General features: G+C 44.3%; 1 protein-coding gene across 1 annotated transcript in view; it reads right to left on the reverse strand.

Annotated features, from left to right (window-relative positions):
• Positions 1–2,147: 2,147 nt before the first annotated feature.
• The window catches only part of LOC139629444 (sickle tail protein homolog), a 49,732-nt gene continuing 33,164 nt past the window's right edge, over positions 2,148–18,715 (reverse strand). The window contains exons 13-24 of the mRNA XM_071492054.1: positions 14,160–14,296; positions 13,132–13,279; positions 12,733–13,045; positions 12,491–12,643; positions 11,914–12,130; positions 11,150–11,200; positions 9,816–10,074; positions 9,657–9,741; positions 7,708–7,815; positions 4,032–5,927; positions 3,313–3,414; positions 2,148–2,192 (exon numbers count right to left, since the gene is read on the reverse strand). Of these exons, the coding sequence (XP_071348155.1) occupies positions 2,169–2,192; positions 3,313–3,414; positions 4,032–5,927; positions 7,708–7,815; positions 9,657–9,741; positions 9,816–10,074; positions 11,150–11,200; positions 11,914–12,130; positions 12,491–12,643; positions 12,733–13,045; positions 13,132–13,279; positions 14,160–14,296 (3,493 nt within the window). The 3' untranslated portion in view covers positions 2,148–2,168. The remainder of the gene's footprint in view (positions 2,193–3,312; positions 3,415–4,031; positions 5,928–7,707; positions 7,816–9,656; positions 9,742–9,815; positions 10,075–11,149; positions 11,201–11,913; positions 12,131–12,490; positions 12,644–12,732; positions 13,046–13,131; positions 13,280–14,159; positions 14,297–18,715) is intronic.

The raw sequence follows: 18,715 nt of genomic DNA on the forward strand, positions 1-18,715 counted from the left end.
CATGATGGCATCAACAGATGAATGAAGAAATCCACATAAGCAAGAACATCTCTCTCTCTCTCTCTCTCACACACACACACACAATTTGGGCAATCCTAATTAATTCCAATTAGAAATGCAAATAAGGAGGCTCATCTTTGATTAAGCAGCAGCTCCTTGTTGGTTTGTGATGTCCTCCTCTGACGCAGCCCAGTTGTGGGGAGAAGGAAGGAGAAAGTATTAGGACACAGAAACTGTTATAATTAATTAATGTAATTAATGCTTCATGTGACATATTTCTAATTAGTCCTCAGTACCTCCCTTCACTGCATCAGACACAGTTTGGCCTGTTTCACAGGATGCAGAGGAATTACAGACTAATTACACATACGGGGACTGGGACTCATCTGGCCCCGCAATTTACATATGAACTAATTAGCATATGATGGAACTAATGACTAATAATTTAGCCAATTACAGGGCTGGCCGCGCTCAGTGCATGTTCAGAAAGAGGGAGATTAAAATACTTGTTCCAGACCAGACAAAGAGGAGAGCAGGACCAGCTGCTGGTACCTCCACCTGTCCAGGTTCACTGAGCTGCTCCCTGTGTTCACACAGATCCTGACTGGGCACATTAGTCCATAGTTTCTTCTCTGGTTAGGTTGTGTGACTCTGTCAGTGGCTCTGATGGGGGTCACAGGTGAAGCTGTTCAGGACTGTGGAAGCCCTTTATTAAACATCTAACAACCACAACACAGTTATTTACAGCAGTGTAAACATCAGACAGATTTTGGGCAGACAGATGTTGGACAGTGGACAGACAGATGTTTGACAGACAGATGATGGACAGATAGATATTGGACAGTGGACAGGCAGATGTTGGACAGACAGATGTTGGTGTTGGACTTGATGTTTAATTTTATTTCGATGTTTCTCTAAGAATCAGTTTTTTATCTGATGAAGAAACTTGATGAAGTTTGATCTTAACTCACCAGTGATGTCATCTGTTTATCATTATTATTATTATTATTATTATTACACACACACACACACTTCACACACACACCTCAGACCCTTCACACACACACACTTCATACAATCAGTGGAAACACAATAACCAACAGCTTTAATAAAAGAAGTTACACACATCTAATTAATTATTTCCATACATAACAACTGAGCACTGATAGATTTACACAACACACACAATCACAACCTTTAGTAGAGAAATATATTGTTTTCAGCACACACACACATACCTATGATCCCCCTATTCACATTAGACTGTATTATCTGACCTGTGACATCACAGCTCAGGTGAAGTTGGCTTCATTAAAAACACAATAATTTAAAAACATTAATAATAATATTGATGATGATGAGCTGTTAAAGGTGATAAAGGTGGGACTGTGACATCAAAGGAAAACATGTCACCTGACAGGAGAACAGGTCAAGTAAGTGTGGGAGGCTGGTTACCTGCTGCTGGTGTGTGTCATGTGACTGCAGCCTGATCAATACTGAGGCCAACCAATCAGCTGATTTTCAAACACAAACAACATGAAGATTTCTGGTAAGAGGCAGGGCTGCCCACCACACCTGTGACCCCTCCCACAGGTGAGCTCCTCTCAGCTGTGCAGGTGACTGTGCTTGATTGACAGCTTTCTCACTCTCCTGTGTCACTGCTACAACCTGCAACTCTGTCATGTGATGAGCTCCCATGATTCCCTGCAGTGCTCTGCCCACCTTTAACCTGAGACAGGAAGTGCAGTAAAAACACCTGACACCTGATGTTATGAACTGGATCTGTGGAGCCTCATCCTGGACCACATTCTGTTTGTGTGGCTCCCCCTCTGCTTCACTGAGACTCACTGATTCAGGTCAAACAGGCCTTACCTCAGACGTGATGTCATGGCACCCCCTGCTGGAGCTCGTGGCAAGCTGCACTTATTTCAGCTCAGTGTTGTGATAATGAACAAATGAAACAGTTGCAATAACAGATTAAGATTCGCCTTGAGAGGAGGATGAACCTCAACATGTCTTTGGTGTTTGTGAGTCATTGCTGATACAGTCACATCTCTGTCAGTAACACCAGGGTCGGCATGGTGACGGTCTTCACATAGTGTGTGGTCCTGAAAGAGTCTCAGACTTTAGAAGTTTGATCTTTGACGATCTGGTGGGCGGGGCTGGCGTTAGCGTGGGATGATGACACGTGGCTAGACAAAGGGAGGAGACAACTCAGATTCAGAGACAGGTTAAAAGACGTGAAGAGGAGGGGAGGAGGAAAATGAAGGGAGGAGCGCTAAAGGGGGAGTCCCACAGAGAAAGTGAGGAGGAGCTCTTCAACAAGGAGGAGGAGGAAGAAGGACACAAGGAAGCCTCTCGCCTGGAGCGCCGGGCGGAGGACGGAGAAGACCAACGGGAAGGAGACGTGGAGATGTTTGAAGAAGAATACAGAAGAGGGCGTTTCCCAGAAGAGGAGGAGGAGGTGTGAGCAGTGAACACAGAGGAGAACGGGTGTTTCCCAGAGCTACAGTACAAGGCTGGGATCTTAGAGGCAACACAACAACAACACAACAACAGTTACTGTCTGCTCTACTGTCAACTGCAGACACACACCACATGACAAGTCAACAACACACAACACAGTGACAGGACAACCACACACACACCTGTTCCTCTGCTGTGGCAGTCCCTTTGCAGACCTGATCCTGAAGGACCCTGAGGTCTGTTTCAGCTTGAATCTGGTTTCTATAGTTACCCCTTTTTACATGTACCTGCTTCAGTTGTCGTGTTATTATTTATGTGACTTTTACTGTTGGAGTTTAATCTGTCAGAGTCTACAATCATCAGCTGGGTTTGTCACACCACACCAGACCGGTCTGGTCTGGTCTAGTATGGTCTGGTCTAGATGTGAGAGTAAACAGTCCTCACAGATTAAAGACAGATGTGCACCACACTCATTTAGACTCACTTCAAACAATAAATTCACCAAAACAAAATGTTGATGTTGAATTATTGGACATGACACTGAAATGTTTCTGCAGAGAGCTGAAGGAGGTTCTCTCCCATCTGTTTATCAGGCAGTCTTCACACTCAGTCTATCCACACTTCATTTGGTCTAGTTTGGTATGAGGTCGGACATTCAGGAGTTTGTTAGTTGAAGTTGTGAGTTACATGATGATCATCATTGACAGGAGGTTAACTCACTATCTGAATGTACTGACACTGACAACAGGAGGTTACAGGTCATTAAACTGCTCTCTGAAGAACATGAACCCAGTCACCATGTGGTGCAGCATCACAGTGACTCCCTCTCACCTCACAGTTCATTACCTGGCTGGCCTGCTTCTGTGTGGTTTTCTCTGGTGAGGAGGATGAGTGGCGAGACTTGGTGTGGGATTGCAGAGCAGATGAGCTGGAGATGATGCTGGATGTCTACATAAACAAAGGTTCAGTTAGTCCAGACTGGAGGGAAGATGCTATCACTGAAAAACATGGACACAGCAAATTAAATCAAAGATGATATCAAACATTTTCCAAGTGTTCAGCCTCAGAAAACCACAGGGAGGGAGCAGTATATATGAGCAATCTATGAGTAAATGAGCCATGTGTCCTTAAACAACACCTGATGATGTCAGTGACAATGGTAACTGACACTGAGGGTGGGAAACTGAGACAGTTGTCAGTCTCCATCCTAGCGTTTCTACAGTTGGACCATTGTGGTAAATGAACTACACAAACAGTCCAGCATCACATTCAGTCTGACCACGTTCAGCTCTTTGATCCTTGAGAAGGTTTAACTCTTCATTCATCATGTTAACTAACTAGTCTGTGTCAGATGACCAGACATAACTGTGAACAGTAATTTGATCTTTGCAGCTGATACATTAGCCCCTCAGGCTACGCTGACAAACGACCAGGAAGAGTCTGTTTGTCCTTCCTCAGGTGAGGCTGTTAAGGACAGGCTGTTTGGTAGAGCAGAGAGTGCAGAGTCAGACAGTCAGAGTAGAGAGCCCACCACCACCCGCGCACCACGAAGAGGAACACCAGACCTGTTGCTTGGGGGTTTTCCCCGAGTCCTGTGGAGGCTGTGGTCTGGCCCTCTTACTCTGAGGGGGATTTGGGCCCTTGAGGATCTGAGAGGCTGGCCTCTTGGATAGGCTTTTGTCCCTTTCTTGTTTGACTTTGACTCTGTGCTGGGCTCTGTCAGAATCAGGGGACTGAGGAGGAGCAGACTGACTGGAGGAGGGGGAGGATGGGGCACTTCTGCTGCCCACACTGATTTCCAGCTGTTTGATGGACTCTTCTAGACTGCCAACAGAGTCTAATGTACTCTTGCAGAGCTCCTCTACCTGGCTGTGTGATGTGCAGAGGCTGGAAGAGGACACCTTGAGGTCTCTGTCACAGCTGTTACCTTCACCCAAGTTAAAATGTTTGGTTCTGCTGGTCTCAAAACTCTTGGATTCCTTTGTCTGGGTCTTGGTCTCCTTCCCTGGCCTTCTGTCTGATGCTATCTCCTCCTCTTCCTCATAGGCAACAACCGTCTTTTTTCTGGTTTTGGTCCCTGTTCGAATAGCCTGGCTGATTGCAGCTAGTTTGTTTTTGGGGAACCTGAATTTGAACTTCCATTTGGTCTCTGTCTCTTTAGGTGAGTCTGCCTTACCCTGGTCTTGGATTTCAGGACCTGAGTTAGTATCTGCTGAAGGTCTTTGTTGTCGGTGCATATATAGATAATTCTGACCATCCCCTGTGATGTCTTTAAGACCCAGGCCTGTGTTTATCTCAGTGATGCAGAGTTGTCTCACGTCCTGCTTATCTCCCTCCTGCTTCATCTCCTCATCCACTATACTTTCTGGAGAGAGGATCCCATCAAGATCTTCCTCACATTCAAAGATGGTAGACAGACGTTTGTAGGCTGACTGAATGTACATGGGCTCATCCAAGATAACAATAATAGGTCTCTTGTCATCACTGTCCTCATGTACCAGATAAGTGGGTTCTCTGTTGCTGTCCCCAGCTACAGTCAGTGTGTCAGAGCCATTCATCTGGTCTAGGTTCTCCTCTTTGGACTGTCCCCTAACTCTGGTCTTGGAGATTCTAAATCTACTGTTTGGAGGTGGTGGAGGAGGAGGCCCCTCGTTGTCCCATCTATCAGGGCTCAGACTGCCTCCTTCTGTGTATCTGGATACCTGATCGGTTTTCTCCTGGTCCTGCTGCTTGCTGCTGTGGCTGAGAGGCAGGCTGGGTGAAAGGGGGGGAGGTTTTAGAACAGGAGTAGAAGGGAGACACTCCTGATCCGAGCTCAAGGACTTGTCCTGCTGGAACAAACTATCCTCTGGGGAGTTTTCTTTTTGTAAAGTTACAATTAGCATCAAATTTGACTTCTTGTCAGTTGGAACCTCTTTGACAACTTTTCCATGTGTCTGCTGAGGAGCTGCCAGGTCAGGTCCTTGAATCTTTCCTTTTTGTAGAGTAACAATTGTTGTAACCTTCACTTTACTTTCTGCTGTGGTTGTGGAGCCCACCTTCACAACCAGCTCCCTGTTAAATGTCTCTGTCTTCTCTGCCTTCTGTTGGGTTGGTGTGGGCACCTCTTCATTCTTCTGAACGCCTTGTAAAGCTGCAGGTGGAGGCAGCGTCACCTTCTCTACTGTTGCACAGTTTATTGAAGACACATGTTTGACCACCTCCTCCCCTGTGTCCGTCCTCTGATCAGGACCCACACTGTCGTTTGCACCTCCACCGAGCGCTTCCAGTCCAACTGCTGAAACCAGTTTAAGTGAGTAGCCATCTGTAGTTCGCGGCTGAGGAGCTGACTGGTGGTCACATGGAGGTAACTTAGGAGGTTTTTGATTGGCCTCTGGTGATGCTGGAGATGTCCTCGCCTGTGCTTTCCACTGCTTGTTTCCACCTGGCAAATAATTTTTATTTGACAGTTCTGTAGTCACCTATAATTACAGAAGGCAAGATTAAAGACATTATATTTAGTCTTTTATATTCAATTATTACTCAAAATTAATTTATATATAATTACACACATATGCACAGTACCAGTCAAATGTTTGGACACACCTACCTACATGAATTATGTAACATAAAATAAAAAGGTTTCATGTATTAGATTCTTCAGTAGCCACCAATTACCTTGATGACAACTGTGCACCATATTGTCATTATCTGAGCAAGCTTCATGAGGTCAGTTAACTGCTGTGCCATTTCAAAAGTGAATTCGTGGAATTTCCTCTCTTCTTAATGCGTCTTAGATCATCAGTTGTGTTGTGTTGAGGTAGTGCTGATGCAGTACTCAGCCCCAATGGACAACTGCACTATTATTCATATTATGTAAGAACTGCTCAACTAAGTCAAGAGAAATGACATCCATCGTGACTCTGAGACATTAAGGTCAATCTGGAGAGGTGCAGCCTGCAGTACCTGAATTGTTCATTGGAAGTCAGACAGTGTGCAGGATTTTTCAGCTGCTGCTCCAATGCACCTGCTTTACATGTGCGATGTGTTCCTCTACTTTGAAGAATCTAAAATCTAAAACATTTTGCTTTGTTTACTGTTGTTTCCTACATACATTACATACATTTTATATGTGTTAGCATCGTTCTGCAATGAAGAAAAAAAACACTGAATTAGAAGGTGTGTTCAAACTTTTGGTACTGGTACTGTGTGTATAAATAAACACACACACACACACACACACACACACTGGATCCAAATACACTCCATCTGACTTTAAGGGCCTTCATATGACAACATCAATTCAATAAATACTAAATGTCAGTATGAGGATCATCTAATCTATGTATATGTTATCTATAAATCAAAACAGACTTGTATCAGAACTTTACTCAATGGATGATTTTAAATATTGGAAAGACTCATGGACGTCCATAAAATCTACAGGTCACACTCTATTTTCTGTCTGTTGGGACTTCAGCACACACATTCAACCTCATTCTGATAGTTTAATGAATCTACTGGATGCTGTGTAGAATATACTTCATCTGTCTCCATGTGCTTTGACTAGCAGCTCCTCAGTTCATGTTCTCTCCATGTCAGATTTACGGTAAATTTTATAAGTGGAGCTGCCACTAACAGAGTCAGGGGGTCAACAGGAAACAGGGTGATGCTAGACAGATTCACCTGCGTTAACAGACAGATTGATGTAGATGTGGGTCTTAACCATGAGTAATGGCAGCAGAGTTCACATACTTCAGGTACAGGTCTCTGTCTCATTGTAGAGAACTGGTGTTTTATCAGAGGGGAAATCTGCATTGATCTGCTCTCTGTGTCCACCCCGCTGTGTTTTCATGCAGCTGAATTCAATATGTAGTCCTTCTTATAGAAGTCCCTTATGTCAGACAACTCATACATATGTTGAGCAACAGTCATTACCAACCAGCCAACCCACAGAAAGCTTCAGGTCCTGACAACATACCAGGGTATGCTCAGGAAATGTATGGACCAACTCACTCACATCCTCACAGACATCTTCAACAAATCCCTGAGTCAAGCTGTCGTCCCCTGATGCTTCACAACCATCCCATCCCATCATGACGAAGTTCTTCATCGTGAAGGGCCATACAACATCCAGACTCCCTGTAATACTTGATCTACTCCAGTTTGCCTGTTCATATCATCAGCACTTTACCTGAGTCTGACCCCCACCCCCCCAGACCAGAATATCCTGACCAGCTGTAGGTCTGTCTATTAGAGAACATCCTGACCAGCTGTAGGTCTGTCTGCAGGAGAACATATCTGGGGTTTGAGTTTGACCTCTGGTGGCTGTCTTGGGGGTTTGGGCTGAGGAACCACAGGGGGCCCATCCTGAAACAGATGGGTGGAGTGAAAGCAGAACACATGAAGCACATCAAGGTTGTGTGGTTGGCTGAAGGCCACAGATGAAAATCTGTGGAGTTGCTGCAGTTTATTTCATGTGACTTGTAACTTATGACATGTATGAACTCTTTAGAATGTTGATGACATGATCAAGTGTTTCACACTCAGAGCTTTGGTTTGTAGAGTAATTTACCTCAAACCAGACAAGAGACTATGTTTTTTTGGGTTTTTTTTTAAGATATCTTATTGACAGGACAGTGGAGAGTGACAGGAAAGAGTCAGGCCGCTCGCCTGCCGAGAGCATCCGCTCATGTTGTATGCGCCCTAACCACTCCGCCATTGGGCCGCCCCACAAGAGACTATGTTAATCAACTACAGCTGCTAAAACATACCAGAGACATTTTACATCTACACTTGTCCTACTAGATCTTAGTGCTGCATTTGATACCATTGATCACAAGATCCTGTTACAGAGGCTAAGACATGCCATTGGCATTAAAGGAACAGCAGTAGACTGGTTTAAGTCAGACTTATCAGATAGATTCAGTTTGTTCATGTTAATAATGACTCTTCTATCAACACTAAAGTCAGTCATGGAGTTCCACAAGGTTTTGTACTAGGACCAATACTTTTCACTCTATATATGCTTTGTCTAGAAAATATTATTAGGAAGTACCAGATAAATTTTCAGTGTTATGCAGATGACACCCAGCTATACTTATCCACGAAGCCATGTGAGACTTAACCAGGTGGCCAAACTTCAGGTGAGTGTTAAGGACATAAAAACCTGGATGAAGTATTCTTTTACTCTTAAAGTCAGTTAAGTTGAACTTATTGTACTTGGCCCCAAACACCTCAGAAATACATTATCTGATAATATACTGACTCTGGATGACATCACATTGGCCTCCAGTGCTACACTCAGAAACCTTGGGGTCATTTTTGACCAGGACATATCCTTTAGTTCACACATGAAGCAAGATTCTAGAACAGCTTTCTTCCACCTGCGCAACATTATGAAAATCAGACCCATCCCGTCTCTAAAGGAAACTGAAAAACTAGTTCATGCATCTGTTACCTCTAGACTGGACTACTGTAATTCTTTATTATCAGGATGTCCCAGTAACTCAGTGAAAAGCCTCCAGCTGATCCAAAACACTGCAGCACGAGTACTGACAGGAACTAGGAAACGAGATCACATCTCTCCTGTGTTAGCATCTCTGCATTGGCTCCCTGTAAAATCCAGAATAGAATTTAAAATCCTCCTCCTCACCTACAGAGACATTAATGGTCAGACACCATGGTATCTTAAATAGCTTATATTTCCCTATTATCCTAACAGTACACTTTGCTTTCTAAATGCAGGTCTACTGTGGTTCTAGAGTTTCTAAGAGCAGAATGGGGGCAAGAGCCTTCAACTATCAGGCTCCTCTCCTGTGGAACCAGCTCCCAGTCTGGGTCCAGTCTATTACTATTATTACCACTGTTATTTATTATTAGTGTTGATAACATCATCACCTACAGTCTACGCAACTGTTCCTGGTCTCTCTCTCTCTCTCTCTCTCTCTCTCTCTGTTCCCCTCTCTCCTCCCCACACCCTATCTTTCTCCTCTTAAACCCACCTGGTCAAGGCAGATCCCCCCCAACCTGAGTCTGGTTCTGTTGGAGGTTTTTCCTGCTCTTTGTGGGTTCTGTTGGTTTCACTCTATAATAACCTCGGGTCTGACCTGACCCTGTAAAGAGCCTTGAATTGGTGCTTGAATTGAATTGAATGCCTGTGTTTACGCACGCATGCACACGCACACACACACGCACACATACACACACACCTGTGCTCCAGCTGACTCTCTAGTGGTGGTGAAGACAACCTCTCCTGACCCCCCTGTGGTGACACCTGAACGGAGAGTGTAGAACCTGGGAGGACAAACAGAATCCTGATGAAGACTTCGTGGTGACTGACAGAGTCTGATCCTCAGAGGTCAACTCACTTTCGTGGAGGGGGAGGAGGAGGAGGAGACCTGCTAGCCCCGTCACCACCCTGCTTCATCTCCTTGTCCACACTAGCACGTCGGGGTTTCTCCACCTGTGGCCTGCTGCTGCTGCACTCTGTGCTGGAAGCAGCTGATGGAGCAGCTAATGGAGAAGCTGATTGAGGAGCTGATGGAGCAACTGATAGAGGAGTTGATGGAGGAGCTGATGGAGCAACTGATGGAGGAGTTGATGGAGGCAGCTCTGCTGCTGCTGGAGCTAAACAAACATCAGAGGAGAAAGAAAAGATTATTGATTATCAATTATCGTCAGAGGCTGGTGCTGAGCTTTGCTCCTTCAGACTGCAGTCGTCAGTGGATCAGACTCAAACTGGAGAACTGGGCAGGAATCAGTGATGTGGCTTTGAACTGGTTCAGTTCCTGGTGTCTAACAGTCAGGACCTGTCTAAGGGTCTGACGCTCTATGGTGCCCCCAAAGGTTCAATCCTGGATCTGATTGCATTTTCCTTTCACATGCTCCCTCTCTTTCACTGTTATGCAGATGACACACAACTCTACCAACCAATCACAGCTGGAGATGAGTCCAACATAACAACCCTCCACAATTGTATTACTGAAATAAAACACTGGACCACAAGTCCTTTTAATCAAATCAATAAATCTGAGGTCGTTCCTCCTGCCCCCCCTCAGAGGTCTATAGAGACTCCACAGGACATCATGGTCTCTGTCCAGAACTGCAGGTGAACTGTGGACTTGATACACAGGTGTCATTCAGGTTTTGATTTTTAATACATTTGAAAGATTTTCTAAAAATATGTTTTCACTTTGTCATTATGGATTTTTGATTTAGATTATTGATTGTATATTATTGATTTAGAGTATTGATTTTGATTATTGACTGTAGATTATTAATTTAGATTATTGGTTGTAGATCATTGATTTTGATTATTGATAAAAATGTTATTTAATCCATTTAAAATTAAATCTAGAAGAATCTAGTGTTTGTCAGTGTGTTTCAGTGTGTCAGAGCTCCTGCTGGTTCAAAACTGCATTCACATTGAAAACAGAGGAAAACATAAATCCTGGATCAGGACTTTTTCTCGTGGACTCTGTTCTCATGGACAGATGATGGACTCAGTATCAGGAAACATGGTCACAGCCTCCTCCAGAGTTACAATGTTGAATAAAGGCCAGAACATTATGATGTCACAGTGAGGTTGACCTTTGACCTTTAACCACAAAATTCTAAGCAGTTCATTGTGGGGTGAAATGACCTTAAGAAACCTGAAGAAACTCCCTCCAAATGTACATGACATCACGACTGTGAGACCTACCTGTGTCTGTGGGTATGAACTGGCTGGAGTCCTCATGAGTCAGCCGCTCCACTGAGGATGCAGAACACACACACACACACACACACACACACACACAGATATTAATCACATTATACATCTTCATATCTTATATTGTTGAAAGTAGAAACCTTGTATCTCCAGATTTGTTGATTGTGAATAGCTCACATCAGCTGAAGGAGAAAATGATCTTCAACAGGCTAAGATCTTTATAACATACTCTCAGAAAAAGCCCCAAAGCTTCTCTCAGCTCATTCTGGAGATACATGGTTTTCACAGGACAGTGAAATATGTTATGCACTCCTCTGAATGTAGTTTATGTGTGTGCTGAGATAAACTGAAGCATGATGAAGGACATGATGAAGACTCTTCACTGTGTTCACAGGTACATCAGGCCTCGTGTAAGGGCCACACATTTCTTCACAATCACAATCTTCACCTATTTTAATCCCCACATTTTCTCTGAGGCACAAACAAAGTTCATGACTGGTCCAGATGTGTGGTATGACTGGTCCAAATGTGCGGTATGATTGGTCCAGATGCATGGTATGACTGGTCCAGATGTGTGGTCCGAGTCATGAAGAGAAACCAGGTCTGTGCGACATGTAAGTACAGTTACAAACTTGTTGACTGTGACTACAGACAACAAACCTAGACAAACCTGACAGAGGAACAGTATCAGGACTAGAGAACGTTCTTGCATGAGGCCTGATGTGTGCTCAGTGAAGAGGAAGCTACAGGTCAACCTTGCAGTGACAGGTCCAGAGGCAGGTTCTGTCCTGAGGCAGACTCAGAGTGACCCACTCTGGTATCTGACAGATCCAGATTGGGGATAGACTTCAGGCTGGCCTGGGCCTCCTGGAGGACCTGGTCTAAATCTGTGTTGGTGCTCGGGGGCTGTTTGGCGTTGCCGGTGCTGGACTGGTCTATACTGCTGGTCTCTCCACTCAGACTGTCTGAAGTCTGTGGAGAAACAGAAGAAGAGATCTCAACAGGCAGGTGAGGACAGGTGAAGTCTGGTCCAGAGCTGGACCACAGTGGACTGAACAACACAGTTCACCCTCCTACTCCCCTTATTCTCTCCTACCCCCTCTTACTCCCCCTCTCCCTTCCTACTCCTTCATACTCTCCCCTATTCCCTCCTACTCCCCTCTATTCCCTTCTACCTCCTCCTACTCCCTCCTACTCCCTCCTACTCCCGCCTACTTCCTCCTACTCCCCTCATTCCCTCCTACTCACTCCTAGATACTACCACCCTCTTCAGGAGCACCACAGAAACCACCCCCCACATAGAGAATAGTACATCATGTATTTACCACTGACCTCACTGTGTGTTTCTGCGTGTGTTATGCTAGTCTGCTCAGTGTGCCTCTCCTGTGTTGGTGTTCCTCCTGCCTCACTCCAGGGGCCATCAGACTGCAGGGGGCCCAGCCTCCTGTGCAGAGCGGAGCTGCCCTCTCTGCTGCAAGGACTCACCTTCACAACATAACAACACATTTACAAACTGTCCAACACAAACACCGGTTCACACACAGACTCACAACTCTCAGCACAGTCATCAGTACCTTGGCCACAGTGGGGGAGTCTCGTCCATGGGTGGGTATCAGTGGGGGGCTGAGGTGGTGATGGGGGGGCTGGCTCACTGTGGCTGCTGTGCTTGTAATCCTGCGGGTCATGATGGGGGAGGCAGAGCCTCCCAGGCTGACACCGGTCCCACAGAGGGGCGGGGGTTGAATAGGGGGCCTGACAGAGGATCGAGGCTGCGGTGTGGGGGAGTTCTTTGGGCTCTGAGTCTTCATGGGTCCTTGGTTTGTTTCCAGGACCTTTAGGGGCTCCCCCTGGACTGATCTATCTTGGGGGGTTGACTCTGACACATACCTGTAGATAACAGGACAAAGACGACACATCGTGGTCATTTACCCGAGGAGAGTGTTATATTGCTGCATGAAGAAGACCATGAGTACCTGTGCAGAGAGCTAAGGGCCACAGTCAAGGATCTGACCCTCTTTAACATGGAGTCCATCTTATGAGGCTCCTCCTTCAGGAAATGCACTGCCTCCACCTCCAGCCTCAGCACGGAGCGCATCTTCACCTGCAGCTCTGGAAACTCACCTGTAAGCAGGTGTGGACAGTAACTAAGTACATTTACCTGAGTACTGCACTTCAGTATATATCCAGTATATATAGATCATACACTGTGTTCATGACAGGAGAAAAACCACAGTCAGCTCCTCCACTGTCAGTCTGTCTGAACCTATCAGTCTTCCTAATGAAGCTTTGTTAGATAAGGTTCTTCAGCAGAGACCAGGACCTGATCTGAGGTCTGTAGTACAGTATTTTATTCTATATGTTCTACAGTCTGTTTATTCTACAGGTTCTACGGTATGTTTATTCCATGTTCTTTAGTCTGTTTATTCTACAGGTTCTACAGTCTGTTTATTCCACAGGTTCTACAGTCTGTTTACCAGGACCTGGACCAGGAGCTGGGTGGAAGACTGAGGCAGTTCAGTGGATAATTGGACCTGAGGAGCTGGTGTATATTGCAGAGGGGAGAGGTCCCAGAACTGCCCATATCAGAGAGAAGAGACAGCAGGATGTGGAGGTTCACTGTATCAAAGGCTGCTGAGAGGCTCAGGAAGATCAGCTCTGAGGACTGAGCTGCAGCTCTGGCTGAGTGACCGCTCTTAAAGCCTGACTGATCTGGATCAAGAAGGTCAGGGAAAAGGCCTCAGATGATAAGTCTGACGTTCACAGCGGGTTAAACAGTAGTGTGTCTTTTCTGCTCTTTAAAGTGTAGGAATAAAGCAGCATCCGCCACAGCAGCCTCCTCTTTATCTGAACATAATCAATAACCCCAAATGAACCCAAGGTTACATGATCAACAATCATTTACCTGTAACCATTCATGTTCATCAGAATAGGTCTCATACCTGACACATCCAAACAGGAAACATTCATCCACACACGTGTCACATGTTCCTTCTTATCTGACCTTTCAGGATGGCCAGAGCTTCTCCAACCCTTCGCAGGCTCACTGCTCCCTCCTCCACATCTTTCAAAGTGATTGACAGCTGGCCTGCATGAGAAGCAGAGCTTCTCTGCAAACGGTCCACATAGTCCTCCAATTCACTGAGAGGTGAGAAACACATGATGGTGTTAGTGATAACCGACTGTAGACAGAAGTTGGCAGCAGAGCTCCATGGTGCAGCCGGTGGTTATCAAACAAACACAGGTTTCAGTGAAGGGAACAAACAGTATCTCCTGAGTGTGCTGGTTTTCTTTTTGACACTGTCACATCTTTAATAACAATCAGCTCTAAAATTATCCATTACCTTTATCTAAATTTAAACATCCATGTAGAGCTGCTGTGTTTCTGCAGCACTTATCTGTGGCTCTGAGATAATTGACCCCCAGGGTTCAGGGTTCACACACACTCAGTCCTGCTCAACCTGTTCAGGGTCTGAAACCATCATGTCAACCAGAAAAACAGATGAAAAAACAGCTTAAGAACATGAAACTAACCGGTATGTATCAAAGAACATGTTCTAGGTACATGAGTGTTTCAGTTCTACTTTATCTTCAACACTTTAGAGCATCAATTCTCAAAATTCGGACCTTTGACCTTATCTAGAAATCAGATTTGGATCTTTGAATATCAAGTTTGAGAACCTTTGCTACTACCCACTCTGTGGTAGTTTTTAATGGAACTGTTTACTGAACCATGTTCATGTGAAAGCTTCAGTGATTAGATCAGTAACTAAAATATATTATGTTCTCACCTGCATTAGCAGCGACATGAAAATGCATCAGTAATAATGGTCCAATAACATAATCAAGGGGACGTTCCGCATCATGTGATCTGCTGTCAGTACATCTGTACGACTGTAACATTTCAAATGTAGGACTTTTATTTGTAATGGAGTATTTTACTGGTACTTTTACTTAACTGATATGAATACTACTATACAGACATTAAAGTTGTGCTTTCACATAGGATCCAATGCACCTGCACTGACATTTGTAGAAAGGCTCAGATTGTTCTTTAATCTAAATTTTAGATTTGTGTTTTAGGAAAAATACAGATACAATTAAAGGGTGAGATCATTAAAATAACTGTAGAATGAGCATCAGAGTAATAACAGCTGGTTATTACATTATCATAATTAGATAATGAGTGGGTGGATATGAGTGTTCATACGACAGTAACTACAGTGTTCTGTAATATTATCATTATAATCTGCCTGTCATCCACTGAGCCTCCTCCAGCAGCAGGCAAACACATCTTCCACAGGGAGGGGCAGCATGGGGGAGCAGAGAGGACAGGTTGGAGGCAATCATCAAAGTCAGCATCATTGTTCAACTGGATTTCAACTTCGTTGGGACGTTGTCAGCTTTCACTGAGAAAGCACCCAGGACAGTACCCAACCCAGTACACAACCCATTACTCAGCCCAGTACCCATTCTAGTACTCAGCCCAGTACCGAACCGAATAATTATTATTATTATTATTAGGACCGATGTTTGAGGATCATAACTAACAAACAACGTCATTGTTTTTGTTTTATCTTGTTCTATTTATTAAGAATAAGAGAGGAAAGCTCAGAATAAAGTTTTAATCCATAGAGACTGAAGACAGAGACTCTTCCTGAGGTAACACAGAGAAGTACGGCATCATGTCCTTTCCCCTCCCTGGAGGAGATTGCTAACACCCGCTACCTCAGCAGAGCCTCAGCATCAGAGACTGCACTTACCCAGGATACCAGATCACTTAAAATCCGGACTAACAGACTCAATCACAGTTTTTTTCCTACTAAAATTTGCACCTTGAACAGACTATACAGATTAATGTTCTTTTTATGGCTGACTACTATCATGGCTCAATTTGCAATATTCTAACAAGCAGTTTTTAACTGCTACATTTTTACTTATTATTTTTATTCACTATTTATCATTTCTTATGGCATGGAATATGTATGGAGGGATGTGTGTGATGCATTTTTTACTTTTACAAGAGTAGCACATAGTAGCACGTAACACATTGACTGAAAAACAGTCTGCCTGATGCGTTGGTATTTGGCTGATGAGATGTTGCATCACGCTCATGATAAGTGCATGGCCTTTGTCTGCACACAGAGAGTCAGTGTGTAGAATGAGTCCTGATGTTTCTGGAGACCCACGCCACAGCACATCACATCACTGCCCGTCCCTCGGGTCTATTTTTAACAATATGTTTCCTCACAGTCTGTCTCTGCCTGAAGACGCTGCTGTGCTGTGTTGAACATGACGCTGACCATTTGACTTCAGCTGCAGTGAAATCACTCAGAGGCTGATGTCACAGCAAATGTGTGAATGTTGAAAAGGCCAAATCACAACTTTATAAATCACTGTCACTGAAGGAAATGTCCAATCTGTGCTTCAGCATTAGGGAGGTGAACTTAGCTGACTCCTCACATGCTATATAGCTCATGCTCCACAGTGTTCCACAGTATTACACAGTGTTACACAGTGTTCCAGTCTAACAAAGTATTACACAGTGTTCCACAGTTTTCCACAGTGTTCCACAGTATTATGCAGTATTACACAGTGTTACACGGTGTTCCAGTGTTACACAGTATTACACAGTGTTCCACAGTGTTCCACAGTATTACACAGTGTTACAGTGTCTCACTTTAAACCACATATCCCCCTTGACCTTGTTTCATCATTTAAGTTGTTTTGTAATACCCATAAATCTTTGTGTGATGAGAATAAACTTTTTGTATTATCTGCAAACGAGGCATCCACTGTTACACAGTGTTGCACAGTGCTACACAATGTTGCACAGTGGTGCAGTGTTACACAGTGTTACACAGTATTACACAGTGTTCCATAGTGTCACACAGTATTACACAGTGTCCCATAGTGCCACATAGTGTTACACAGTGTTACACAGTGTTGCAGTGTCACAGTGTTACACAGTGTTGCACAGTGTTGCACAGTGTTGGACAGTGGTGCAGCGTTACACAGTGTCACACAGTGTTTCAGTGTTACACAGTGTTACACAGTATTACACAGTGTCCCATAGTGCCACATAGTGTTACACAGTGTTACACAGTGTTGCAGTGTCACAGTGTTACACAGTGTTGCGCAGTGTTACACAGTATTACACAGTGTTCCACAGTGTAGTAGGATTTCCTTCATTCTCTGTTTCTCTGCTCAGCTGTTTGTCTGCTCACTAACACCAAGAAATTGGAGCACATCTCACAGCTTAAATTCATTGATCTTAATTTATTCAAATTTGTTTTTTTATTTTTTAAATGCTATTTTAATGTCCTCTAAATGTTCTATTTTTAATGTACTTCCATGGCTCCGTAAAGGACTTTAAATCGCCTTGTTTCTGAATGGTGCTGTAGAAATAAACTTGTCTTGCTGCAAATGTCACGGACACATCCTGTGCAGAGCTAATTACCAAGTCATTGACTCATCCAGCCTTTAAACAATGAATAATTCTTTAAGAATAAGTCTGGTGTTGTTCTATAGTTTTCTGTGTGTTTTCTGTGTTATAAAATAGTGGTGACAATACATTTTATTTATACTAAGAAGACCCTTTACATGACAACTAAAGGAGTAAAAAAGAGGGGAGCAGCACAAGCTGGAGATCATGCAGGACATAAAATCCATTTCTGAACATATCAACATCAGAATGTGTTTGGGGAGAGTTCAGAGGGAAGGGCTGGCTCTGTCATGCTAGGTCAGTGATTGGTCCTAGACAGGAGGAGTGTGATGGTGAGGAAGTTGACAGAGGTCAGAGGAGGCCTGATGATGAAGGAGTTTGAACTGACTGTAAGACGGAGAGCAGGAATGAGAGAGGCTGCGAGACACAGACAGGGACGTCAGAACATAATGACCCCAACACATCATTGGTCTGTTTTAAACCAAGGGGTGGGGACATGGGCAGGGTCAACTGAAATCTGATTGGCCCCTGAAGTGCCCCTAAAGTGCCCATCAGTCACCTCACTCTTAACAGATGAGTAAATGTCACCAACTGGACATATATTTGGCCCCTCTGTGTAAAATGTGGCCCCTTTATGGCCCCTAGATCCTCCCCTGTTTTAAACTATCTCATTGTTGAACAGTGGTCACTTTGTCCACAGGTGTTGATGATCATCAAAGCTAAAGTGTAACAGTGGCACAGAAGTAGGAGTCATGAAGTCATGAAGCCTGTGAACTGACCTTAAGGTTTGCTAACATTAGCCAACATAAGCTAATGGTCACATCAGACGACGGCTGTGGCGATAAAACCTCTCACTGTCCTGAACTGAGCACAGCTATTTTTTTTATTGCTGATGAAACTTTTTATTTTTAAGAGTAGAGAGCATACATCACATGCCCCACTATGCACCCATGTCTCACACACACACACACACACACACACACACACACACACAACCCTAATTCAAAATGGAAAAGGGTAAAGGAAGTCGTGGACATACTGATGCAACCGAGGAGTGGCTAGTCTGTCCACTGCACCTCTAGTCTGCCTGTCTGTTTCTGCTAGACCGCTCATCT

This window comes from Trachinotus anak, unplaced genomic scaffold (genome assembly GCF_046630095.1).
Source record: "Trachinotus anak isolate AG129_WGS33_773 ecotype Australia unplaced genomic scaffold, CSIRO_AGI_Tana_v1 ptg000012l, whole genome shotgun sequence".
Taxonomy (NCBI): domain Eukaryota; kingdom Metazoa; phylum Chordata; class Actinopteri; order Carangiformes; family Carangidae; genus Trachinotus; species Trachinotus anak.